The sequence below is a fragment of the Emydura macquarii genome, unplaced genomic scaffold (genome assembly GCF_026122565.2).
Source record: "Emydura macquarii macquarii isolate MOO-44397 ecotype Brisbane River unplaced genomic scaffold, CSIRO-AGI_Emac_v2 contig_1897, whole genome shotgun sequence".
Lineage (NCBI taxonomy): Eukaryota > Metazoa > Chordata > Testudines > Chelidae > Emydura > Emydura macquarii.
Genome location: NW_027132034.1, coordinates 898,075 through 924,448, shown reverse-complemented (window position 1 = coordinate 924,448; position 26,374 = coordinate 898,075). Strand labels below are relative to the sequence as shown.

The following is a 26,374-nucleotide window of genomic DNA, read 5'->3' as shown; positions in this document are numbered from 1 at the left end:
ATTGGTGAGAGAGACAAGCTTTCAAGCTACACAGAGCTCTTTTTCAGGTCTGGTGTTGCTCAGAGGTCCTTTGTTGCTTTGTTACATTTGTTTCATGGACTACTCTTAATTTATTGTCTGTAATGAAGAGATGTATTTTGTAATTATAGTAAACATACTTATTTGTGTCACATCCTTCAGACCACAGTCTAATTCTTTATTCTCAAATGCATGTGTATGTCTATCTATATAATTTGATAATCATCTTCCACCCCCAAACTTTCACATGTGCTCTGGCTGTGTCTACGCTTGCAACATTCATTGCAGAAATTCACAACTACTGCAGCTCCCTCAGTGGAAGCTGATACCTGAGCCCTTTCCACACCGTATCTTCTTGCTTGCTACCATTGGTAGTGCTGCACCAACAGTGACTTTAGGTACAAAGCTGGGTAGCATAGACAAAGCTTCAGAGCCTGGCAAAACAGCCTCTGCAACAGAGCTCATCTTTGTGCTTAGGCAGGGATTTAATATCTAAACTGCAGTAAAAATGTGGGTCAGTGCTTTATCTAGAAGTGGGTCTCAGCTGTATATCATCTAACTCTTTACAAAATATTTAAGAAACACACAACATCCGTCTTCGAGTTGTGTGGAAAAAGCTGATCAGTAACTGCACAGCCAGAGATGCCCCTCAAACTAAGATTGCCAGTTTTGGTTGGATGTATTCCTGGATGTATTCCTCAAGGTTTCATCACATGACATAATATTTAATTCAAGCTTAATCTTTAATTTCTGGAGACTCCAGGACAATCCTAGAGGGCTGGAAACCTTACTTCTTGGCTCAGACTGTATCTTATTGTTGGGTCTGTAACCTTCCAGCCCCTACAGTTAGAAAGAACCATCACTGCAGATGAGGAAAGGTGGCTGAGTTTCCTCAGTCAGCTGCAACATCTCACTCCAAAGTTTGTCCCATTAAAGCAGTGGTTCTCAACCTATTTACCACTGGAGGGCCACCTATGCAGCTTTCCATGTGTCATGTGGGCAGCATCCACAGGATATACACTGCCTGTATGGCTCTGAGGACGTTGCAGCTGATTGGGCCACAAGTGACCCACAGGCCAAGAACCACTGCAGCTGTGTTACAGGGAAGGGTCCGTGGCAGTTGGGGGGGTCACAGTGCCACAGCCCAGTGGTGGGAACCACCTAGGGCAAGCGGGGTGGTCAGGGGCTGTAGAAGGATGATGCGGGAGACCGGCTCCTAGTTCCATGGGCAGCCCCCAATGGGCTGGCCGCGGCAGCAGGGAGATTCGGGTGCGGGGGTCCTCCCCCAGGCCCCCACCGTCCCCAGGCATGGGAGGGGAGCCTCCCGCGGCTGAGATGGGGCGCGAGGGAGGTCACACAGGGGCAAGGGGGGGGGGAGGTGGAGGAGAAGGAGGAAGCTGAGGCGGCCCCTCCTCCTCCCCTCTGGGCGCCGCCCCCTGCCCAGCAACGCAGCTGCTGCCGCCGCCGGATTTGCCACATCTGCACCGTAGCCGCCGCTACCGCCGCGTCCTCTCCTCTTCGGAGCCCAGCGCGCCGCCGGGAGATGGAGCCCCGCTACCGCCAGGGCCGCCCCCCGGGACTCCCCGTGTGCCAGGGCCGCCAGCCCGGAGCCGCCGCATAAGCCCGACCCGCAGCCCGCCGGCGCCCTCCCAGCACTCGAGTCCCGCCCGGCCTCCTCCCTCGCCGCCGCCGGCGGCTCGGTCTCTTCGCCGCCGCGGGAGGCGGGCCATGGCGGGGCGATGAGCGAGCGGCCGCCCCTGCCCGCTGGCTTCGGGGAGCGGGGCCTAGCCCGGCGCGGCGGCTCGATCCCCGCCCGGCGGAGCGCGCTGCTGGGCTAGAGCCGGCCGGGCCCGGCGGCATGTGGAGCTCCGGCGGCGCCGTGCTGCAGCTCCTCTCCCGGGCCGCCAAGTGCGCGCTGGCCCAGGGGGCCCGGCAGGACCTCAGCCGCTGGCTGCCCCGGGCTGGCGGAGCGGGAGCAGGGGAGGCGGCCGGCCTGCCGCGCGGGCCGTGCCAGGAGCAGAACGGGCTGCCGCACTCCCAGCTGCTGCTGTGCCAGCTGCCCGAGGCGGGCGGCGCGGGGCCCGGGCTGCCCGAAGCCAGGACGTGGCGCTGCTCGTGCTGCCTGCTGGGCACCTGCTGGTGCAAGAGCTGCCTGGGCGTGTGCGTCCTGGCCGCGCTGTGCTTCGCCTCGCTGGCCCTGGTGCGCCGCTACGTGCGGGACCTGCTGCTCTGGGCCGAGAGCCTGGACAGCGTGGCCGGGGTGCTGCTCTTCACCGTGGGCTTCATCGTGGTCTCTTTCCCCTGCGGCTGGGGCTACATCCTGCTGAATGTGGCCGCCGGCTACCTGTACGGCTTCGTGCTGGGCATGGGGCTGATGGTGCTCGGGGGCCTCATCGGCACCTTCATCGCCCACGTGGTCTGCAAGAAGCTGCTGGCCCGCTGGGTGCTAGCGAGGATCCAGGGCAGCGAGAAGCTCAGCGCCGTTATCCGAGTAGTGGAGGGGGGAAGCGGCCTCAAGGTGGTGGCCTTGGCCAGGCTCACCCCCATCCCCTTCGGGCTCCAGAACGCCGTGTTCTCGGTGAGTGGCTCCCGCAAGCGGGGCTCTGCATGTGGCGGAGGGAATCTTAAGACAAAATGAACCGCTTGGGTGGAAGTCCTGTTGAGATCAGTGGGGTCAAGACTGCACCCCGGGGAGGTTCACATCAGGGTTGTAGGAAATGGTGGAGCCTGACCCAATGTTGTTTCACTGGTTTTCACACCGCAAAACCCCATAACTTATTCGTAGGCTGTGTTCCCTGCTTTTGTAGTTTCAGAACCACAGTTTCTCAGATAGAAAAATGTCTTTCTTTTACCTGTTGCTAGGGGAAAGAACTTCATAAACAGCAACTACCTTAGGCAAATATATTCATGCACCCTGCAAGGGTCTGCCCTCAGGGATGCAGTTGCAAGAACCAGGCCTAATCCTGCAATCACATCTGCTTAGACAGACGTTTGGGTCCAGGCAGTGCCCCACTGACTTCAACGGGACAGCACAGCTCTGAGGCCAGATCTGGGCCTCACTGGTGATGCTGTCAAACAGTGAAACTGACCACATATAAGTACTGTGACATGCACATAGTAAGCAAACAGAAACCACATTTTTTCTTAGTTCTTCGTTATAATAATCATAAGTGGTGTTTGAAGCAATAATAGAGGGAAAATTGGACAGGAATATGACCATTAAATTGAGTAATCTTTTAAAATCAATTCCCCCCCGCAGTTAGGGGGTGTCTCTTCCAGCCAGAGATTTGGCATTCTGGTCTTCCCCACCCTCAGTTCTTCCAGGCCACCTCTAGGATTGCTTGAGGAAGCAAGATTCTCAAGACATTATTGGATGAGGTTTTGCTGGAAACATTTTACATGTTGATTGTGATTGAAGATTCTCAGTCTTGTATACTATATGAAAGGAACACAGGGTATAGCAAAATATCTTCACAGAAGAGTGAGAGGGTTTTAAAATAACTGCCTTTAAAAAGTGATTGACAATGAATGAGTCTCATTTTTAAATGAGATTTGTTAGGTCTGGAGAAAGTCTGGTTAAAATACAGATTTGGTAGGAAGGATGCAAATTCCCTTAATAACTAAAGAGACATTGTTTAACAGAAGAAAAATTACATTTGTTTCTGAATTTTTTTACCAAGATTACCATAATTGAAAGATGAGAACAAATATATTTTTTAGTTTAGTTTTATGTATACAGCATGTTGTGTATAGTCCGAGCTGAGAGGTGTGGGGAAATTGGGGTGCACTGGCAGAGCTGAGGCGTGCACATAAAATGGTGGGAATGGAATTTAATCATTTTAATTTAATTTAATTAATATAATATTTTGATTTACATTCCTCCCAAAATGAAATTGTCACCCATACTCTCACGTTTGTAGCAATCTTCAGCGACTGAATTGAAAACTCCTTTTGTCTTAGGTGAAGTGTTGTGATTAACTTTGAAGGGGTGACTTCACAGCCAGGAAGGGTATGTCTACACTGCAATTACACACTTGGGGGCTGGCTGGTGCCAGCTGACGCTGGCTTGTGGGGCTTGGGCTAAGGGTCTGTTTAATTGTAGTACAGACATTTGGGCTTGGCCTGAGCTCTGGGTCCCTCCCATCTCACAGTGTCCTAGAGCCCAGCATTTACACCACAATTAAGCAACCACATGAGCCTAACTCAGCTGGCATGGGCCAGCTGTGGGTTTTTAATTGAAATGTAGACATACTCCCAAGAAGTCTCTGATTCATCCCGTCTTTAAACTTCTTAGGTTAACTGTATAAGACAGTGGAAGGAAACTAGATTTTGGCGGAGAGGGGCCTGTAACTTGGGAACTTCTATATCAAGTGATCCCAAATTTGGATAACTACCACCACCATGCACCCCCATGAGGCACACGATATTTCAAATCAATCTGAGTAACCATTCAGATTTTAAAGTGCTTACAAGAGTTGAGTTTAAACCCGCTAGTCACTTTTATGTATTGGCAAATGTGCAATGTAAAATTTTTCTTAAATGCGGTTCTCAGTTTGAGTCCCCACAAAGATATAATGTGCCATGCACTACCTTTGGTAATACTCAACAGATTGAGACCATTTTGACTTGCATCACAACAATAGTTTGATCTATAGCTCTGAGCAAAAAAAAAAAAAAAAAAAAAAAAAATCCCAAAAAACACTACCTGGAAACTTTTTGAAAAATGACTTTTGTTTCCCTGGACACTTATCTCCACAACCCTTAGCTCAAATGACTCCATATTTGGATCACTAATCCCACCCTCCTTGATGCACATTAAATTTCAAATCAATCTGACTAAGAATGTCCATTTTAGAGAACTTAGGAAGGTCGACCTTTAAACAGATGTCAAGACACAACCTTAACTATAATGGTGCTCCCATGCCACAGTAATATACACACAAGTTAACACTGTACAATAATACAAAATAAATTCTTTGTATGGGGTCCAAGCTGTGATTTCTGTGTAACCTGATTAAAATTGAGTATTTTTCTTGGAGGATTTCAAGTATTATGTTGTAGTTGCATCGTTTTGAAGCACTTTTTTAAAGTTTTGGTGGTAAAGCTTTTTCTTTAGCATACTCCTTAATATGTTTGGAGTGCATGCTGAAAGTTTCCTATTTATCTTAGGGGATGTTTTTCAAAAGGCATTTTAGTATAAGAAGAGCAAGGAGCAGTTGAGTGATTGGATTTAGAAAGAAATGTGGACATTCAAAAGAATCTATTTTATATCTATACCCTTTGTTCAGTTTTTATATATGTGTGTGTTCACATGCTTTATAACTAGATTTTAGAAGCTCACGGTTTGGGAAAAAATGACCAGACATTAATTAACCAGAGGTAGATATGAAAGGAGGGTATAAAATCTCTCAAGCGAGGCCCAGGGATAATGTCCAAGTGAGAAGCCCAATTCTCCCCCCCCCCCCCCAAACCTCTCCTGCTGCTACAAAGGGATACGGTGCTGGCATTCCTTCCGTTGTGTTATCCCTGGAGGCTTGCATATTCTACCTACTATGCAGAAGTGTTATGAACCTGATATTTGAATGTTTGTTTCATCTCTTTGTTGGAAAAGGAGAAGAGCTTACTCTCTTCTATTGGTGCACATCTCATGGGGATTGTTGCATCTCTGCTGCTACATGTTCAACCGTCTTTTCCCTTCCCTCAAGACTAGTGCCAGTGTATGCAGATACTGCTGCTCATAACTTTCCTAAGCACTCCCAGTGTGAAATTAACATGATCCCTGTCATTAATGCCAGCAAGGTTTTGATTAGCAGCATGATACTGATCCAGAGACTTGTTAATATCACCCTGCTACTGCTTGGGAAAGCTAGGAGCCAGCAGCAGAAGCATTAGATTTATTTGTTTTTAGGAGATGGTTGCTCTTCCTCCTCCTGGGAAAGAAAAAACCTTACAAGACTAACCCTGTTTCCCTAATTATACTAATCTTGCTGGAGATACATGACTCTCCCCCAAGGAATCCTACTTGTTCCTAACAGAAATGTCTTATCCCTTCTGGATTTTCACTCATTTTCCAAATGGAAAATGAGGCAAACACCTATGTGTGTGACTGTCACAAATGATTGAGCACATCATATCTTCCTCCACTACAGAAGGTATGCTGCAATTTCACAACTCATGGAAAAGATGGCTACTGCTTTGAACAGCCCTTCAGTAACCTCAGAGTAAATTACACAGCTGTTTTTCAATATTCTGGGCTCACCCTCTAGGAAGAAGATTGCCTTGTCAGTCTTAGGTGGCTTATTACAGTTAGCTAAAATTAACAGGTTAAACTCAGCACTTGGACTTCTAAAAAGGAAAAGTTTTATCAGCTGCCTCTTGAGAGCTTCTTGTTCTTTTGGGCTCTCCCAGTTCCAGATTAATTGGTGGTGGCAACTGCCATTCAGAGAGCTAAAAGGGATCAAGTCTACTCTACCCTTTCTAATAGAGAAAGTAAGAAGTTAGATTTGCTGGGTAGAAAGATGTTCTCACCTGCCCCTCTGGGTATTAGCATGGCAACTTATCAGGCAGTAATGTCCAGATACCAACGTGGGAGAAAATAGCACTGTTTGTCTAGTCACTGGTGGAAGACCAGCTGGCCAAAGCCCACGTTGCTGAAGGTCTGTACTCGTGAAACAGCCCTTGAGAGCATCCTCTGCTTCTGATAGCTCATCTAGAGGTTTAACTTCTGTGATTACTTAGAGGTCCTTTGTCCAAGGAAAAAAAAAAATCCAGGTAGAAGACCTCCCTTTTAGTGGTGGAGGAACAGATGATGTTCTAGATCCGTGGTTCTCAACCTGTGGGCCACAGCTGTGGATGCAGCCCATGTAAAACAGAGAGCCGCATATGCGGCCCACAATGGTAAATAGGTTGAGAATCACTGTTCTAGACAAACTGAATGACACCGGGTCCACTGCAAAGTCTTTGGGGATTTCTCATCCTCCTCATGGAAAAGGTTTTAGGTATAAACATTTTGTCATCAGAGATAAGCATACCCAGCCTCTACTTCCTATCCCTTTTAAAAAAGAAACAGTACCAACAGCAGCCCCTTATTTAATATCAGCCTAGACCAAAATCCTGCAAACTGAGCAAAAGGCACATCTGCTGCATTGTCTTCCCTGGTGCCAGCCTCTTGAGCTCAGAATTGATGGGATGCACAAGACCCCCAGACCAGTTTTAAACTTCCTAGTGTGACTCCTTCAGTTGGAAACAGTCTTTCTTATTTCCTATGTCCTTACCTGTTACAGGACAAAATCAGAAATGCAAACTTAGATACCTGAAAGTAAAATGCATTCCTATATATTCACAAAGAGAAGAAGTCCCAAAGGTGTTTAAATTAGTCTTTCTGATTTGTTTCCCAGTTCCATTAGAATTAATGAGAATGCCCTATTTAGCAAATCTTGTATCTGCTTTAGTATTTTAAAGACATTAATAGCACTGACTGCATCCTCATGATAGTAAAGGATAGTAAAGGTCTGTGCATAGTTCCACGATGGCCCAGATTCCTACAGTTTTTTTTTTTTTTTTTTTAAATAAAGTAGTCATCTGAGAACATCTGTCAAATAATTAGCTCTAGAGTGATCATTAGTGTACTTGTTAATACACTCATAGTTAAGCTTCCACTGTGAAAAAATATTATTCATGTTGCTGGCATATATTCAAATCTGTAGCAAGCAAAACTTGCGGCATTTTGGAAGCGGCTTCCAAAATTATTTGGGAAGAGTGGGAAAATGTTGTCTTCCAATGGAAAAACAAAACCAAACCCTAATCTTTTATTTTCCATCTTCCCTCTCCCTTCCCCAGAAAACCTTCCACTAATATTTCACACGAAGAACTCTTTTTGGAATTTTGATAATGTGATTTACTTTAAATAATATAGTAACATTATTTTGAAATATATTCTAAAATATTTTAAATAATTACACTGCCCTTAATGGTGCCCTCACATAGCAATAGTCACTTATTTCATTGCCCTTAGAATAACTTAATTTTGCTGTTGTCTTTGTCCCTGTCCTTGTCCCAAAGTCTTTGACTTTGATTTTTTTTACAGATTTGTCTGTCAGATTTTACTGCCATTGTCAGTTGTTTCCTTGCAGCAGCTCAGTGGCAGGGACTCTGCTTAATTAGAACTTTAGAAGTTGTTTTCTTTTGTGTAATATGTTCTGTTAGATAGTCTGCAGAAATTCTTTAGGAACAACTGACAGCTTGTTCAAATTTCCATTTTTAAAAGGTGTATGAATCACATAATCACAGCAATCCAGTCTTTATGCACACGTTGCTAGATCCATTCCAAAGTCAATAAATATATTGGACAATGACTTTTTGGCAAGACTAGTATTTGTCAATGTTATCATTAACAGATAGTGATTTTTATTAACATCTCAGTACGTGTCATTTATTGTGATCAATATATTGAGGACCTATTTTTACTTTACTTGCATATCTTACTCCTTTTACCTTCATTCCACAATGGAGATACAAGTTGGTCTTGTGGACTATTTTTGTTGTTGTTCTGATGTGTACACCACTTGTAGTGTCTAAATCACCACAACGAGAAGCCTAAGATTTTATTAGAAATTTTGCCGTGTATGTACTTGAAATATAAATTCATAGGAGTCAGGGAATTAAATTTTTTCCCCAAGATCCAACCTCTGGTAACATTTTTTCAGGGATTTTATTTGAAAGGAGTTGGTGGTCTTATTTTAGTTCTTGGATTGTCACATCGGAGTTGATGCCTGTTGGCATCATTGTTGACAGCTTCCACAGAGCAGCCCTGGCTGAAAGAGTTCGTCATTTGAACTATTTTTTCAGCCCTAAAAGTGGTACCTCCGTGTCAAGATTGAATCACATTGGCTAGAAATGTGCTATTGCCAGTGCTTAGGATGTTTTGTGGGAGTCATGAGAGAATGAAAAGTTCAGTGTCCAAAGCTGTCAGATCTACACTTTTCATAATCACCAAGGAAAATAATCTGGGGATTTGCTTGTAGATTAATTTGTCCCTTATTTTTTATGTGTGCTGTATTCTCTTGATTTTTAACTCACTCTCTTGCCTTCATGCATCCAGTGTCCTTCTGGACACATATCTTTTACATTCCTCTGTATTTCTCAACATCTCCTGATCCCATTTGACTTGAGCTGTACTGTGTACCTTGCCCTGGTTCAAATTATCTGCATGATAGTTAGAGCTGCTCAAAATGGAAACAGAAACTCGGGGATGGGGACAGGAGAGGAGGACTCAAAAGAATATTCATACTTTCTTCGTTTTCATTAATATTTTCAAAAATATCCAGCTAACTCTAATAATTGATATTCTGTGCCTTGGCCAACTTAAATGTAATCTAAAAAACCTTCCATGAAGGGTATTTTTTCCATGCAGAAGTATTGTAGCTACACTTCATGCATTTTAACTAAACTTATTTACTACATTAAAATGTTGAACACATATTTGTTAATAAATATTTACATTTTCTCAGTTGTTACACACTTGAAATTATATGAAAATGAGGGTTGATAGGCACCAAATTTCACTTCATGTCTTCTAAGCCTTTGTCATCTGATATCCTGGTTTCTTTCTGAGAACAAGTTTCTTATAAATTGCAGTGCTCTTTCTGCTCACCATGATGGAGCAGGCAAAGCAAAGAGATAGTAATTGCATCCTCAGTAGGATTTCCTGTTGAAGATGTAGCCCAGCAAAATATGACATATGATTGAACAGAAATTTAAAATGACAAGTTAATCCACCAACTAGCTCAAGTTTAAGTGTTGCCTTGTTGAATTGATCTTTTACTGAACTTTTGCACCCATAGTCGTTTCTAGAATATTGTAATATAATGAATTCTAAACTTTTGCTTGGACAGTTGTGGGGGAGGCAATCAGATTGGTTGTGGGACAATTATATTGAAATTGTTCACACTTGATTTCATTTAGATTACAGATCTATCGTTACCCAATTATCTAATGGCTTCTTCAGTTGGACTGCTTCCTACTCAGCTCCTAAACTCCTACTTAGGCACCACCTTGCGAACCATGGAAGATGTCATTGCAGAACAAAGTGTTAGTGGCTATTTTATATTTACTTTGCAGGTGAGTGACTTTTTTTAAAAAATGATTTAATGTGTTTTCATAGTCCTTAATCTTAAAGCCAGTGTATTTATTGTAGTTTGGGTGACTTTGGGGACAAAGCAGTTACCTTTGGAAACTTTCGTATGTTTTTTTGCCTGTGCCCACACTACTTTGGGTTATGAACTTATTCATCCTCCTACTAATGGGAGAATCAAGCTGGAATGCTGATGATTCAGTGGGTGGGGCAATCTTCTTTCTGAGCTGTTACTTGTCCTAACATGATACTAGGTATTGCTGTACTCTTGGTGGTAATAGACAAGAGTCTTTCCTGTGATTTGTGCCTCTGGTGCTGCAAAGGGTCCACTGGATCTCCCAGGGGGGGATTTCCCTCAGTGTGTGTGAATTTGACATAGAATCAGCATAGCTGGCTCCTCCTCAAACAGCTTCTCCAGCCTCCAATATAAGGTTTATATAGGGAGATGAGGAGGTTGTGTTTGGAGTGTTAATAAACTCTGTTAGTCTCTGCTGCCATAATGACCCATTAGGGCAATAGCTATTCATTCCACTTTGGAGCTTCCCGTAGGTCCAGAATATCTGCCATGTTCCATTTCAGTATTGGCTGTGCCTTGGTATTAGGAGACTATAGTATGCGCCCAACTGGCATAGTTCTTTTAGATGAAAGTTGCTATAGAAATATATGGTTGTAATGGTGGCCTATTGAAAGTAATTCCGAGTTAATGAGAAATATGAATTAAGAACCTAAGAATGGCCATACTGGCTCAGACCGTTTGCTGAGGAAGCTTATGTGAGAATATTGACATCTGTGTAAGAGCATGGATTAAATAAACTGGAAAGATAATGAGAGAAAATAAAAAGGTTATTTAAACAGCTTTCTTTTTACTTATGAAGCTCTGTTACTGGGCTAGTGCTGTGGCTTTTGTTTTTTATTGTTATGAAAATTCCTAAAGGCTAAATTCAGCAACCTCATTCGTGGGTACAGAGATTGCCTTCATAGTGGAACTGGTATGGCTCGGTCAGCTGCACAGTGGGAGGCTGGGTCAGAAGAGAAGATAATTGTGAAGGGAGGGGAGGGATCTGTTACTGGAGGAGTCCTTCGATTCACCACCTCTCATGCATCTTCCCAGCACTGTGTGGGGCTACTTGGGATGCACATTTGGACCCTAATGAGTAACTTAAAGCTGAGTAAATAGCTTTTAAAAAAAAAAAAACCCCTCTGGACATTTCTGAAATACCAAATGTGATTTGCTTTAGCTAATTTTGTGGTTGCTTTCAGTGAATATTTTAAGGGACAAGCTTACTGGCCGGAATGTTTGTGGAAACAGCCAAAAATATTAAAATATTCATAGACAGCAAATTTTGAACCTAAAGGAGAAACCTGATTCTAAAAGTTTATCCAATCAGAAAATAGAAATAAGATTGCAGGACACATATATTCAATAACTTGAATTTTGAACCTTGCTTATGACTGGTTTGGGGTGAATGTTCAATTGACAGACCAAATATTTGTAGAAACTGGTGAATAATCCTGAATAACAAATTTGGGAAACTTTTACACTCTTCATGGACAGTTTGCAAACAAATGCTACATTTGTTAACCCAGTCCTATCAAACAGAAGCAGAAGTTAATCTGGTTTGGGGTGTGGGCAGAGTGAAACACGTATATTTCAATGTGTAGGATTAGTAGTAAATTTTAAATATCTTGGGCACCAATCCTGCAACTTATTGCATGGAAAAGGATCCCTTCGCCCACATGGCGCTCCGTCAACTTCATTGCGGCTCTGCTTGCATGCAGCAAATTATAGGAATGGAGCCTTGATTTGTAATTTGCAGTGTACCAGTGTAAAATGCTGTTTTGGATGTTTGGGAGCTCTGTGAAGCGTGCTACTCAGAGAGGAAGTGTGCAAAGTTATAGCACTTTTGACTGGTTTATCAGTCTTCATGAACTTATAGATTTGGCCCAGGTCAGTATCTAGCCTAGGCAAAAGAAAATCAGGTGCTGCAACAATTACCATTGATCATTGAGTAGATTCATAGGTTTTAAGGCTAGAGGGAACCATTACCATTTAGCCTTATGTCTTGTATAACACAGGCCCTAGAATTTCACCCTGTTACCTCTCATGTTGAGCCCAGTGATCTGTGTTTGGCTAAAGGATGTCTTCCAGAAAGGCATCCAGTCTTGATTGAGACCTCAAGAGTTGTCTTTGCTTGTTTTGTTCCAATGGTTAATCACCCTCACTGTTAAATCAGAAACAAGGCACACATTTGAATTTGTCTGGCTTCAGCTTTCTGCTCTTGGTACTTGTTTTGCCTTTCTCCACTAGATTAAAAAGTTCTCTAAAATCTAGTATCTTTTCCTTGTGACAATACTTGATGTAATCAAGTCACTTCTCAATCTTCTTTTTGATAAGATAAACAAATTAAATTCTGTAAATCTTTCACCGTAAGGTTTTTTTTTTTTTCCCAGCCCTTGATTCATTTTTGAGGTGATAGTAGTTGGCAGGTTTCTGAGCTGGGAGTGAACCATCCTCAGCTTTGTATTATGTATGGGACATACTGCTGGAAGTGCTGTCTTTCAGATGTGGCTTAGGTGAGACTTTGATCATTTGTTGTTAAAGATTCTGTGGCACTTTTTGCATGGGTATTAATCTTGCTGCCTTGGCCGATTTCAGTGTTAGTAGTTAATTCTGCCTACCTGGAATTCCTTCTTTAGTTCCATTTGGAAAGTTCTAATTCACTTGCTTTTCTAAGAACAATTTGTTTATTTGTGGGGCAGAACAATTGCCATATTTCACCCTGAAGGCAGCTCTATTTCAGTGGTGTGTGCTTCCAGTGTCATACTAGTGACTGCATAGAGAGAGAAAATGTCAGGTCAAACATGACTCCAAATTTAGGCTTTATATCTCCATATAAACTTTTAGAATAAAGAACAGTAGCCATGTTTCTATATTTTTGTTTGTTTTTGTTTAAATCTTAGCTGAAACAGTTTTCAAGCTAATTAACACTTCCCTGCAGGATTCACAACAAAAACATTCCAAATTGTGCTGCTGGAACCTGAAAGTGAAATTGACTTGCCATAGATGAAATGAGGTTAAATGAAAAACAGCAAGAGTAGTGAGAATATCCAGCTAAGATTTAATAACAAGTTGTTTTGTGGTGTTCCTGTTTGTATGTGGTGTGTTTAATGTAGGAAGCAATATTTTGAAATTTACTTTCATCCTTTTAGAATCCCTCTTTCAGGTTGCAAAACCATTTATATTCTAAGCCCTATTTAGAATCCCTCACCACATCTTTCTAAATTTGACACAAACTCTTGTGACTGAAAACTTTTAAGTGTAGCCTCTGTTCACAGAAGAATTTTGACTGTATGGAACACTTGAAGTTAAACAGACAAGTTGTTGTAAATGTTGGGAGTTTTGAAGCAGGTTGCTTTTTCATCTCTTGTACTGAAGTGTTTCTGCCTTTTTTTTTTTTTTTTTTTGTCCACTGCTGCTTCAGATGGCGTGATATAAAGTACTTTTATATGTGTTGGTCCTTAATGCAAACTCAAATTCCTTAGACTTGGACATTTTAGATTCTCTGGGTTTAAGTTTTTTGGAGGATCAGAGGATGTTCCATGTAAACTAAAATGTGTTTATTTGGGATTGTTTAGTTCTGCTAGATTTACCTATAATGGGGTAATCTCTTAAAGTGGTTCTTGTTATGGGAAACTTGTGTTTTGAACAGCTGGAAAGCAGTTTTTTGTTTGTTTTTTTCCTTTTGAGTCATTCTTCTGAAAACCATAGCTGAGGCTTCATTGAAACAACACATTGTGCTGGTAGAGTTAGCTTAAGATACCACTGAAGCTATACAGGCCTTAAGAAGCAATATCTATTCAGCTGTTTTTGAATTATGAAAAAACCTCAATTAAAACAAAAACAAAAAACCAATGCAAAAAATCCAAGACACAAATTCAATTAAGATTTGAGACTATATTGTTCTTAAAAATTAACATAAAAAGTCCCAACCCTTCTCCATGCTGCAAAGTCAGGGAATTTGAAAATTAATTCCTAAAGCCCACTGTAATTTTATAACTCGGACTAATCTCCACCTATAGGCTAGAGACTTCCATCCTATCTATATTTCCAGTGAAGCTCACAGATTATAGAATCCTAGAAAAGTAGGGCTGAAAATGACCTTGACAAGTCAAGTCCAGCCCTCTGTGCTGAGGCAGGATCAAGTAAATCCAGACCATCCCTGACAGATGTTTGTGGAAATTGTTTTAAAAACATACAATGACCGGGGTTCTACAACCTTCTTTGGAAGCCTGTTCCAGTGCTAGAAAGCTTTTCCTAATATTTAACCTAATCTGCCTTGCTGCTGGTTAACCCATTACTTTTTGTCCTCCCTTCAGTGGACGTGGAAAACAATTGATCACAGTCTTTTTATAACAGCCCTTCACATATTTGAAGACTGTTATCAGATGGGTCCCTGTTTAGTCTTCTTTTCTCAAAACTAAACATGCCCAGGTTTTTTAACCTTTCCTCCTAGGTCAGGTTTTCTAAATCTTTTACCATTTTTCTTATTCTCTTCTCGTCTGTCTCCAATTTGTCCATATCTCTCCTAAAGCACAGTGCACAGAACTGTACACAGTACTGCAGCTGAGGCTGCCCCAGTGTCAAGTGGAGCAGGATGACTACCTCCCATGTCTTACATGCAACACTTTTAATGTACTCTGGATTGATATTTAGCCTTCTTCACAGCTGCAGCATATTGTTGACTTATATCCAGTTTGTGATCCACTATAACCCCAGATCCTTTTCAGCAATACTACCACCGTAGCCAGTTATTCCCCATTTTGCAGTTGTGCATTTGATTTTTTTTCCTTCCTGTTTGAGCACACAGATTGTTGGGCTACAGTAATGGGCTTGGAGTTTCCCTATAAATTGTTGCTATAAATTATACATTTGTGGATCTTTATGTTCACTTTTAGACCCCTTTAGATTCCCTTTTTGTGTGGGGAGGGGGTGGGGGGGAGGACTACAAAGATCCACCCCACAGCTGCAGCTGTAAAATTCCTTCATGGGCAGGGTTAGATAGGTTTTCTGAACACCATCTTAGACTGCTTCATCCTGCCATAGTATGCAGGAGCTGCAGAAGCCCAAGCAATGCTCTGCTGCTTCTGGATGTGTTCTGTAGTGGAGGGCCAAAAGAGAAAATAGCTTATTTTCTTTTGCCTTCAACATCAGTAGAGTATTATCTCTGTTTTGCAAATCACACACCTTCATCAGAATGTAACTGATGATTTGAATTAATTTTACTTGATTTCTACTTGGGAAATGCTGTGGTTCACACCTGCATATGTACCATTTTTGGGGGGTGAGGAGGGAGGGGGATTTCTTTATCAGGAGATGAACGGCAAAACTCACCTTTATAAGTTTGAAAGTGATAACATATGGAAGAGAGCACCTAGACTTACACCGGCCAATCCTGAAGTCCCATCTAATCTCTGGCTTCTCACATATCAATGGCAGTGTGTTAGATGTGGATCATCCCAATGGATAGGCTCATCTGCCTCTTAATGCGTTTACCTTCAAACGTTAATAAGCTGTGTAATGAGAGCGCCTTATCTTTATGCTTCACCTACAGTATTTATTTACTTTTATTCCTGCTGGTTTACTATATATATTTTTTCAACTGCAGTGTGTTTGTTTTATTTATAGATTGTGATAAGCATCGGCCTCATGTTTTATGTTGTTCACCGAGCTCAAATGGAATTGAATGCAGCTATCGTAGCGTGTGAAATGGAAATGAAGACATCCCTTTCTACAGGCAGCCAAGCAAACATCACTGCCTCAACAACATTCTGCAACAAGAGAATGATAGCATTTTCTGGGGGTGGGATCAATATTGTCTGATTTAAAGTATTAAAAATGTAAGGTTTTGTGAATGTAAGCTATTACCTAGAAATAGCTATGGACAGCTAAAACAGGTGTGTTTAAAAATAAACATACACACCCAAACGGTTACTGGTTGTACTGTGTGCCACAAACCAACTGACCAATTTTTCAATTGCACAAGGAGGGTGATATTTAACAAGGAACAACAGATGGTTAAGTAATTTCAAAATGTAGATGCAAATTACTGCACCTTCGTCTTTTATTATGCCTGTCATGACCAATAGCCTGCACTTTAGGTTTTGTTTTGTTTGCTCCTAGAAACTGAAAATACGGCCCAGAGGTGTATATTTTTCTGCCTAGTATTATTTATAAGGTGGAATAATTATATACCGTAGAACTTTATTACTGACAAAGATGAGTAAAAAGTATGCAATTCACTGTACAATACTCTTGAATGTGCTTTGCTTTGGAAATATTTCCAGAAATGATGGTGTATTATTCTGCTAATTATGGGATCATTTGGCTTTCCCTCCATTTTTTTATTTTAAAAAAAGAGAACCCTATATAAACTTTTGGTTGAATGTATTTTTGTAAATCATTGAAACGTTGCAGAGCCACTTGTACTTATTCACACAAGCTTAAACCCTACATTGTGGGACTGAAGTGCTCTTAAATAACATTTTAAGTTACACTGTGTAATATGCAAAGTAAAAGGGAAACTATAGAGGATATAATAGATTATGGTGACTATAGCACTATCTGAGGGAGATATCATGAGTTATTGGCTTTACCACCCTCGTGGATTGTAACAAAAGGGCTGTTCCATTGCAATCCTATTTATAAATGTTTTTTTAAAGATTTATTTAAAGGATGGATTTTTGTTTTCATTGCGCATGATGCATACAGTAAGAATAGGGACCTAAATCTCTCCCTGCCACAAAAATGTTGGGGTACTAGCATTAGACGTCTTAGACTAAGGTGGCCTTTATTATATAGCGGTGAAGATCCTTTATTCCTTTTTTTTTAAAAAAAAAAAAGCTTTAAAAATCAACCTGATTCCAGTCACTCTTTTTTTTTCCTCTTTAAATTTTCAAAAGATTTAAACTATTGTACCCCTTAGGAAAAACACTAACTAGAGGCTTTCCTTCAGATCAGTTAATAGAAAAGGACAGCAATGTCTTTGAGACTCAGGAACTCTGAATCCATTTTGAAAAATTGTATTAGAATTATGGGACAGTGCTCATTTTGTGTGAGCTCTGGATTGTTCCTCAGTATGTTAGTGCTTGTGTGTGTAGATACAATACCTTTGTGCTTATACATATTTGTATGTGAGTTACATAATGTAGAACTACATACAAACACTCCTCAGCTGCCTCAAACAGATGCAAAGTAACTGGCACAAAAATAGCTTAATTTATTACCTTTTCTTTTGAGGAAATGACCTTTTGTAGTTAATTTGTTCTAAGCTGTAAAAATCATTTCTGGTCTAAGATGTTATGTTCAAATGTAATTGCTTATTACAGTGCCTCCTTTGTGTAAGGCTGTTCCTAGGATGCGCAAGCACAGAATTTACCAGTGATCAAATAAATTACTTGCTGTAGAGGACAAGGGCCTTCAAGGAAGCTGGGAAGTAGAGATTTGATTACCTTTTAACAGTCTTATAGTGAGGATGTACCATATTTAAATAATTTGACACCTATAGACTTCACAGTAGTGCAAGTGAAATTGTTAAATGTGTAAGTATCCTTTGTAGACAGATCCCTGTTCTTAGGTCTTGTGACCTCACGAGCTGAAGTAGCTAGATTAAATAGTGAAGTTCAGAATGTCTTTTTAAAGAGACAATCAGTACATGCCTTGAGATGTGTGTGTTTGCACATCTCGGCTTCCCAACAACTGTATTCCTGTTCTGTATGAAAACTGAGAGAACTGGATTACTTCTTGGTGGTGATGGTTGTTGCTAAAGGGATCAACCATTATTAGATGACAAAGTATTTTTCTTCCAGGAATAAATGAATGGATCTGAACTTTGCTCCAAGTGGGTTGAACCAACAAAGGTGTATTTGTGGAGGGGTGTCCTGTTTGTTTAACTAACTAAAGTGAGCATTGATCATTTAATAACCTTTCCCAAATACATATTTTGAAGTGCTTTTATTTAATATTTTGTAACCAGAGTAGCTTCACTATGTGAATGCTTTTTGTAGTATGGAATTAGTTCTTAGAAATTATTGCATTTTGCTTGATGCTTGTAATAATTGTGTACAGGTTAATGGGAAATATACATTGAAAGAACTATTTCTATTTCATGCCAATCATAATTTTATACAATAAATTCACTCAATTTCTTTAAATAAATATTAAGTGTGTTATGTATTACATTTTCCGAAGTTGCTGTGAAGGAGCAGTTTGGGAGGTGAATGCAAAATAAAGCAATATTTGGTTCTCTCTTTTTGCTTGGAAAAGCCTACAGTGATATGAGAATTAGTCAACTACTTATATAAAGAGTAAAGAAACTGGAAGCTGAGTAGTTGACGGGAATAGATTTTAGTCAACTTTTTTTTAATAAATACCATTTTAACATCACTGAATGTCTGGGAGAATGGACGTTAACTGAAGGGGCATCTGAAGGCATGACAGTTCACAAATGCATAGCTGAGAAATCAGCTAATCTGTGGAAGACCATGAGTCTTGATAGAGAGACAGAAGGATTTAAAGAACAGAAGAAAAATCTGGCTTGGGAAACTGTCTTGAAGAATCCTTTATACATAATATGAAAGGGCACAAATCCAATTAAAAATAATCTTTTGCAAGTCACCTTCACAGATTTGTTTGAGCTACAATGTTCAGTTTAATTTGCCATGTATTTGAACTAAATGAACCTAAATTATAGATAACTGAAAAGATCAAAATGGAAGTCTTTGAACTTCATGGCACTAGAAGAATAGCAAGTGAAACTAGCAAAATTATAAAAGTCAACTTTACGCTACGTGCTTACTAGCAATGGCTTCTTCATTTAATTGTACTATGTATGGTACATTTTTTTAATACAGTATTCACATAATTGATTGAGCCAGTTCAAGTGATGCAGATATGGAAAAGAATGCTCTTACACATACGTATTACATTCAGCCTTTTCTTTGAAGATTGTGAAGAGGTGCTGATCATGTTCTGCTCCCCAAATGCATTCAGATTGCCCAGGCAGTGTTTCTGCTGACTGACTAAGCAAAGCCAGGATTTGGCCCATGATGTGGATTATTTTTTAATGGATATTCCCCTCCATACTAATGTTGTTCTTGGTGAGGGCAGGGAGTCACGAAAGCAGATCTGTGGCAAGTTCCTATAATATAATGAAGATGAAGTTGGCAGTCCCACCAATGTAACATCAGAATGGTTTGGTTTTAGAGCATGAGAACTCCAGCATGGAATGGAAGACATGAATGCTTCCTGTGCTGGGAAGTCTGAGGGTGCAAGGAAATGCAACTGTTCCCCAATTCCACTGGAGATATCATGTGGTAGTTGCACAGGGAGCCTAGTACTGTGGAGTTATGCCATTTATCCTGGTTTTTTTCCTTGTCCAAGCTTTCAGGATGCTTTTACCTTGTATAAATCCACTTGGCTTCCTTCCTGACAGCAGCAAGAATGTAAAGCTGATGGTTGTCCTTAATGCCCCTGGTGTGGCGTGGTAGGAGTAGGGATGTGGTCTCTGATGCCACATAGCAAGTTGAGGAGAAGTATAGCGAGGTGCTAGGTTGACAGTCTCCATGCACTGCAAAGGGAGGCGAGTCTGGGACTGTTGAACCTGTAGGCACAAGTGGCTGCAGCATCTGTGTTTGCTGCCAGAGAAGCCCCATTATGTCCTGATGCATCTCCCTCTCCTTTTCCTGCTGCACCTGTCTCCTGTCCGCTTTTTCCTTCCCCACATAGTCTGCAATATTCATCTTCCAGGCCTCTGTTCACGGGCTGACGCAGCACTGGCTTGCAAGATCTCACAGAACATCATCCCAAGTCCTCTTCTTTCTGCTCCTTTCGTCTGGCTCTGAGGCCCCTGGGCAGTGGAGTTAACAGTTGTGGCCAGAATGGTTAGTGTTGGGCGTTTGTGAGTTAACTGCTGGAGGACTGTTGGGGTTGATGAAGCTAACAGTGTCTACACTTGCACTGTGTTGACCTCGGCACATCAGCCATGTCTCAGCCCTGCTCTGGGAGGTGGTGTTACTATGTCAGTGTAACGGAGAGCTTTCACATCAGTGGGAGACACATTTTAAGTGCAGACACGTGCACAAGGTGGCTTATGTTGACCTAACTTTGTCGCATAGACCAGGCCTCAATCCGAGAGGTACTGGGGAAATAATCAGAATCTGAACAAGTTCCGGAGGCAATGAGGAAGGACAGTGAGTGGATGCTGTCTTAAAAGGCTAAATTAAACAATGTTGACAGAACTGCAAGAAAAACTGCAAGCCTGGTTTCCTGCCAGCTTGCTTGCCTGGCTTCCTGGCAGCCTGGGCTTCCAGGGTCCATGGCTCCAGGGTTGGCCACCAGTCAGACTGCCCTGGAGCCAGAGCTTCATTCCCTTTCATGAAGAACTTTGAAACTTTTGGTTTTCCTAATTGGAAAGAAACCAGGTATTGAAATAACAAAATCCTCTGCAAAACAGAATTACTCTTCTCTGACCAGCTCTACCTAGGGCATGTCTACCCTGCCCTGCAGTTCAAACTACAGGGGTGTGAATAGCAAAGTGTGCACCAAAGTGCAGCGCTGTAACTCCCCTGTGTGGACATCGCAGTCGTGAATTAAAAGTTTCTAGTTTCAGTTAACGGAGTCTCTTCAAACAGGATTATGTTAATGTAAAGTAGGAACCTTTTAGTTTGCTCCCACAGCCTCTTCATTAGGGGAGTTACAGCACAGCATTTTGGTCCACACTGTTATTCACAGCCCCATAATCTAAACTGTGGAACAGTGTAGACATGCCCATGGAGTAGTTAAGCTTGTCCGTGTAAACTTCCAGAGGTAAGTTAAAGCACTATAGTAAGTTTTAAACCACTAGATGTGTATTGCACCATGGCCATCAAAGCAGCGTGCAGCTGCCACTGACTAAAGCCTTGCAGGACAAGGTGCATGAGCCATCTTCCTCTACAAAGCTGCTCCCTCTATTATGTCATAAGAACATAAGAGCTGCCCCATTGGGTCAGATCATGATCCATCTTGTCCAGTATTCTGTCTCTGACAGTGGTCCTGTTCCAGAGCATCAGGGGGAGTGTACAGAATAGGTCAACTACAGAGTGATCCATCCCTGTCTTCCACATCCGGTTTCTAATAATCACAAGTTTAAGGTTGCTCCGAGCATCGGGTTGCATCACTGACCATCTTGGCTAATACCTATTGATAGACTTATCATCCATGAGTTTATCCAGTTGTTTTTTGAACCTAGTTATGCTTTTGGCTATCACAACATCCCATGGCAGAGTCCACAGCTTAGTTGTGCATTGTGTGAAAAAAGTACTTCCCCTAGTTTATATTAAATCTGCTGTCTATTAATTTCATTGGGTGACCCCTGGTTTTTGTATTGTGGGAAAGACTAAATAACACTTCTATTCACTTTTCTACACCATTCATCATTTTACAGACATGTATCATAGCATCCTTAGTCATTTCTTGTTTAAGCTAAACAACCCTAATCTTTTTAGTCTTTCCATGTATGGAAGCTGTTCCATAGCCTTGATCATCTTTCTTTGTCTTCTCAGAACCTTTTCCAGTTCCACTACATCCTTTTTGAGATGGAGCAAACAGAACTGGGCACAGTATTGAAGGTGTGGGCGTACCATACATGTATATAGTGGCGGCATGATATTTTCTGTCTTATTTTCTGTTCTTTTCTGAATAGTTCCTAACATACTGTTAGCCTTTTTGGCCTCGGCCATGCACTGAGCAGACGTTTCCATAGAACTATCCGCAGTGACTCTGTGATCTCTTTCCTGGGTGTTATCAGCTAATTTAGAACCCATCATTGTATATGTACAGTTGGGATTATTTTTTTCAATGTGCATTGCTTTGCACTTAATAGTGTTGAATTTCATCAGTAGGTCACTTGCTGGTGGATTCTCTGTACCCTGAAGTCTTTAAGCCATTATCTGAGGACTTTTATAACTCAGACATAGGTTAGGATCTATTTCAGGAGTGGGTGGGTGAGGTTCTGTGGCCTGCATTGTGCAAGAGGTAAGACTAGATGATCATATTGGTCCCTTCTGACCTTAGTCTATGAGTCATCTGCCATTTTGTGGCCCACTCACCTAATTTCATGAGATCCCTCTGTAACTCTTTTCAGTCTGCTTTTGTATCATCTGTAAAGTTTGCAACTTCCCTCTTCACTGTCTTCTCCAGATCATTAATGAATATGTTAAATAGTGGCAGTCCCAGTACAGATCCATGGGGGACCGCACTGTTCACCTCTCTATTATGAAAACTAGCTATTTATTCCTATCTTTCAATCAGATACTGATCCATGAGAGGATTTCCCTTTTATTCTATGGCTATTTAGTTTCCTTAAGAGCTTTCTGAAAATCCAAATACACTTTATCAACTGGATCACTCTTATCGATATGCTTGTTGACATCCTCAAAGACTTCTAATAGATTGTGATGCAGGATTTCCCTTTACAAAAGCCATGCTGAATCAGATTGTGTTTGTGTGTCTGAGAATTCTGTTCTTTACTATAGTTTCTGCTAATTTGCCCAGTGCTGAAGTTAAGCTCACCAGCCTCTAATCGCTAGAATTGCTTCGGAAGCCTTTTTAAAAAATCGGTGTTACTTTAACTATCTTCCAGTCATCTGGTACAGACACTGATTTCAGTGACAGGTTACATACTGCAGTTGGTAGTTCTATAATTTCATATCTGAGTTCCTACAGAACCCGTAGGTGAATTCCACCTGGTACTGATGACTTATTACTGTTTAGTTTGTCAATTTATTCTAAAACCTTTTCTACTGGCACATAAATTTGGGACAGTAATTCAGATCTATCTCCCCCAAAAATAGCTCTGATGTGAGTATCTCCCCCCGCATCCTCTGCAGTGAAGACTGAGGAGTTTATCAATAAATTGTTGCTCTCTTTCTGAGGTATGCCTGGTAAGTTTACCCTATTTATTATTCTCAGTTTAATCTTGACAAGGCTACGAGAGGAAGCAGTCCAGCTTAGCAGAGGAGAAAAGAGCTCGTGGAAGGCAGAGCCCAAACGGTGGAAACACCACCTTTCCATTTGACAAATGCAGCAGAGATTGTCTTGTTCGCGGGGGTCTCTATAGCCACAGCTGCTATAAAACCAACTGAGCACGTTTTCCCTCTCAGGGGCACATATCCATGGTCTCTCGACACCAAAGTCTGTGTACTGCTACTAATTGTGACACGTATTGAGGGAGAGGGTGGTATAATGAAAGTTATGACTGAGATTTGTGTGAGGGAGGAAAGAAGCTTGTTCAGTGTTAAATTAAGCACCCAGCTGGTTATTAAATTCTTTTTGGGTGTCACTGAAAGAGTGCAGTGGTGAAATATATGTGATACATGGATATAGAGGGTTTTTTTTTGCTCCCTGCCTCATTATAGGTACTTCAGAGGTATTCTCCTGCAATATGAGAGCTTATGACATGGAGATCCAAAGTTTTCAGCTTTTGGAGAACTGTTCTTTACACACTTTTAGGTCAAAGGGCCCTGTAACAGATAACACCTTGGACAGTGACAAGAGCCAGGTGAGAAGTGATGGATGGCTGTCATCAGAAGGGGGCATGGGGAAGGGAGGATGCATTTTTTGCTTGCTTCTCTGATATCTCAGATGCATACAGAAGATGTCTGGCTTGCCTGAATTCCTGAGGCTTTCTTGTTTTATTAATCTATTTTGCATAGCTCTGGTGGTGGCGGATTGTGGAACAGCTATGAACTGTTCTTCCAGACAGAGAGAATTGCTGAGTGATGCCAGGAAAGTCATTCAGCTTATTTCTTTTGAAAAAAAATTTCATTTCCCTGCCTTTTATACAATTCAGGAACCCTTAACTTCCAGCTTGCCTGCAGGGAAATTAACTTCCTGTGTCCTCTCTTGGGGATGTAAATTGAACTATCTGATTAATGCTCTTTATTTGCAGAACTGCAGCAATTTGTTCCATGCCATAACAGTTCATTCACCAGACTAATTACCACTACTGCTGGGTTACAATAGCCTTAAAGGGAGACATCACTACTTTTGCACAGTGCATTCTATTGAATGCTAAAAACAAATGCATGGAATTTTAAGGTTACACCATTGTTAGGGACAATTTTTGCTTTGGGATGTGCGCATGCAGTTCCTATTGCTGAGTATTTACAAACAAATTCAGCTCTCATTTACCCCTGTGCACTGCTTGTTGAAGTTGTAGCTGAAACCAGAATTTAAGCCATAGCATTTTGTGAGGGATAACTAAACAGTTACACTGGATCTAACAGAAGTACAATTCGTTCTGGTTGCTTGGCCAGGTGAGCTGAACCACATCCCTAGCATTTCACTGTGTGTTTCACTGCTCCCAGAACTTTTTCTTTTAGTGAAAAAAAATGTCCCTCCCCCAAAAAGAAGGCGTACAAAACTTCTAGAAGCCAGAGTCTAATTTGCATTCTGAGCAGAGACCTGCTGCTGGATATATGGCATTGATCAGTTCTTCACGACTGTCTTCTTGTAACCAGGCTCAGCGGAGGGGAAACAAGTGGGACTAAAGGAAGAATTCTGTGAGCTATCTAAGCTTCCAAACTATACACTGGGGAAGAGCTTTGAGGTAATGAATTTGAAGTCTGATTCCATTAAGTTGCATTTTGAGGCTGGAAACCAAAACTTAAAGGGTGCATAAGGAGAGGCTGCAATTATTCCAAGAGCATGAAGCTTACTGAGGAGGTAAAATCCTGGCAGCTATAATTAGACAGCGTTACTCTCCACTTCCAAATGAGTCATTCTTTAGATAATGGATTAAAGTGGTTTTTTTTTTTTCCCTGTATTTGTTAGAGTTCCTTGTAGAAAGGGAGGGGAGAGATATTAAAGAATGTGCTAATAGTTTGCTCAGAGATGCTTTGGAATTACACTTGGAAAATGCAGGGAGATGATGGTTACAGAACAGTGCAAAGCAAGAAGTTTGATAAAGGAAGATTTGCAGTAATTAGGGCATCTGAGCCATATGATAAATAGTGGGAGGAAGGAAGTCAGGTAGCTGAAGCACATGTCTGGGGTTCAGATCATGTGTGTTGTACTCCTGGTTCTGTCCCAGACTTCTTGTATATAAAAAAACCCCTAAAACTTGAGCAAGTCACTTAGCCTTTCTGCTTCAAGGACTTATCCATATGTATTCTTCTCTTGTTGTGCATGGACCCCGTGTTCAGAATTGAGTTCAGAATCTTTTGGCCAGTGGCATCTGTGAGGACCCTGTCTGAGGACCTGATGTCTCCTTACTGAGGGTATAAAGGTGGGAGCAAGGCCAGCCGTCCCTCACTTCCTTCTTACTGCTCAGGTCTGAGAGACAGAATTGCAATCAGTGTCCTTCGCTCCGGTGCTTGGCTAGCGTTGTTTGTAAATAGCTTTTATCTTCATGTACCTAGGAGTTCCAGGGTTTGTTAGTTGTACTTTGTAATATCGGTTGTTGATTAGATATTTCTCTGCCCTCCTCCAAGCCCCCCTTCTTTTTTTTTCATTAATATGCGGCACAAGGTTTTCAATCAATGACTGGACATAAATCCCACAGCTTTAATATTGCCCTTCATGTGAGGCTGTCGACGGGAATTCCAAATATTTGTTTAGGTGAAGGGCATATCACCCAAGAATGCTCAATCTGCAGCTGGCTTTCAAAACGAACCCAGAAGGCAAGGGCAGCTCACCTGAAACTTTTCTTGTACGACAGATTGATTAGATCTGCCTCGGATCCAAGTAGTCTGTGTCCTCCTGGTGTAGAGCAGGCTTGGGCATACTCTACTGAAAAGACGTCTGCTGATGCTGTTGTTGCTGCTTTTAAGCCTCCCTCAGCTACTTCTGAAAGAGGTAGGAGAGAGTGCCGCTCTGCTAAACAATCTGGACACGGATTGCCTGGACTATTTGTTCCGGTGGAAGAACTCTAGTCTACCTATTAGTTCCATCAGAGTACACCTTGGCAGCAATATCAGCCCATCCTCCTCCAAGCCAGCACCAGGTGATGTTTTCTTAGCTGTTGGTGGTTAGGTTTCTCAATATAGTTCATGTCTTTCCTCCAGTCCAGGACCACCTCCTTTCTGGGCTCTTGTTGTGGGTTTCACAGGATTAATGGGTCCCCTATCTGTGACCTTGGCACCATCCTTTTTACAACATCTCTCAATGAAAACAATATTTTTAGTGGC

General features: G+C 41.6%; 1 protein-coding gene across 1 annotated transcript; it reads left to right on the top strand.

Moving 5' to 3' along the window:
- Positions 1–1,152: 1,152 nt before the first annotated feature.
- Positions 1,153–18,365, top strand: TMEM64 (transmembrane protein 64). The gene is made up of 3 exons (XM_067558259.1): positions 1,153–2,596; positions 9,982–10,137; positions 15,837–18,365. The coding sequence occupies exons 1-3, from the start codon at positions 1,877–1,879 to the stop codon at positions 16,029–16,031; spliced, it is 1,071 nt and encodes a 356-aa protein (XP_067414360.1). The 5' UTR covers positions 1,153–1,876; the 3' UTR covers positions 16,032–18,365.
- The last annotated feature ends 8,009 nt before the right edge of the window (positions 18,366–26,374 follow it).

Bases quoted from the DNA above. Each gene is read 5' to 3' on its own strand.
- TMEM64 (XM_067558259.1), top strand. From the start codon at position 1,877: ATGTGGAGCTCCGGCGGCGCCGTGCTGCAGCTCCTCTCCCGGGCCGCC. The intron at 2,597-9,981 runs GTGAGTGGCTCC...GATTTCATTTAG, and splicing joins TCCAGAACGCCGTGTTCTCG to ATTACAGATCTATCGTTACC. The intron at 10,138-15,836 runs GTGAGTGACTTT...TTTTATTTATAG, and splicing joins ATTTTATATTTACTTTGCAG to ATTGTGATAAGCATCGGCCT.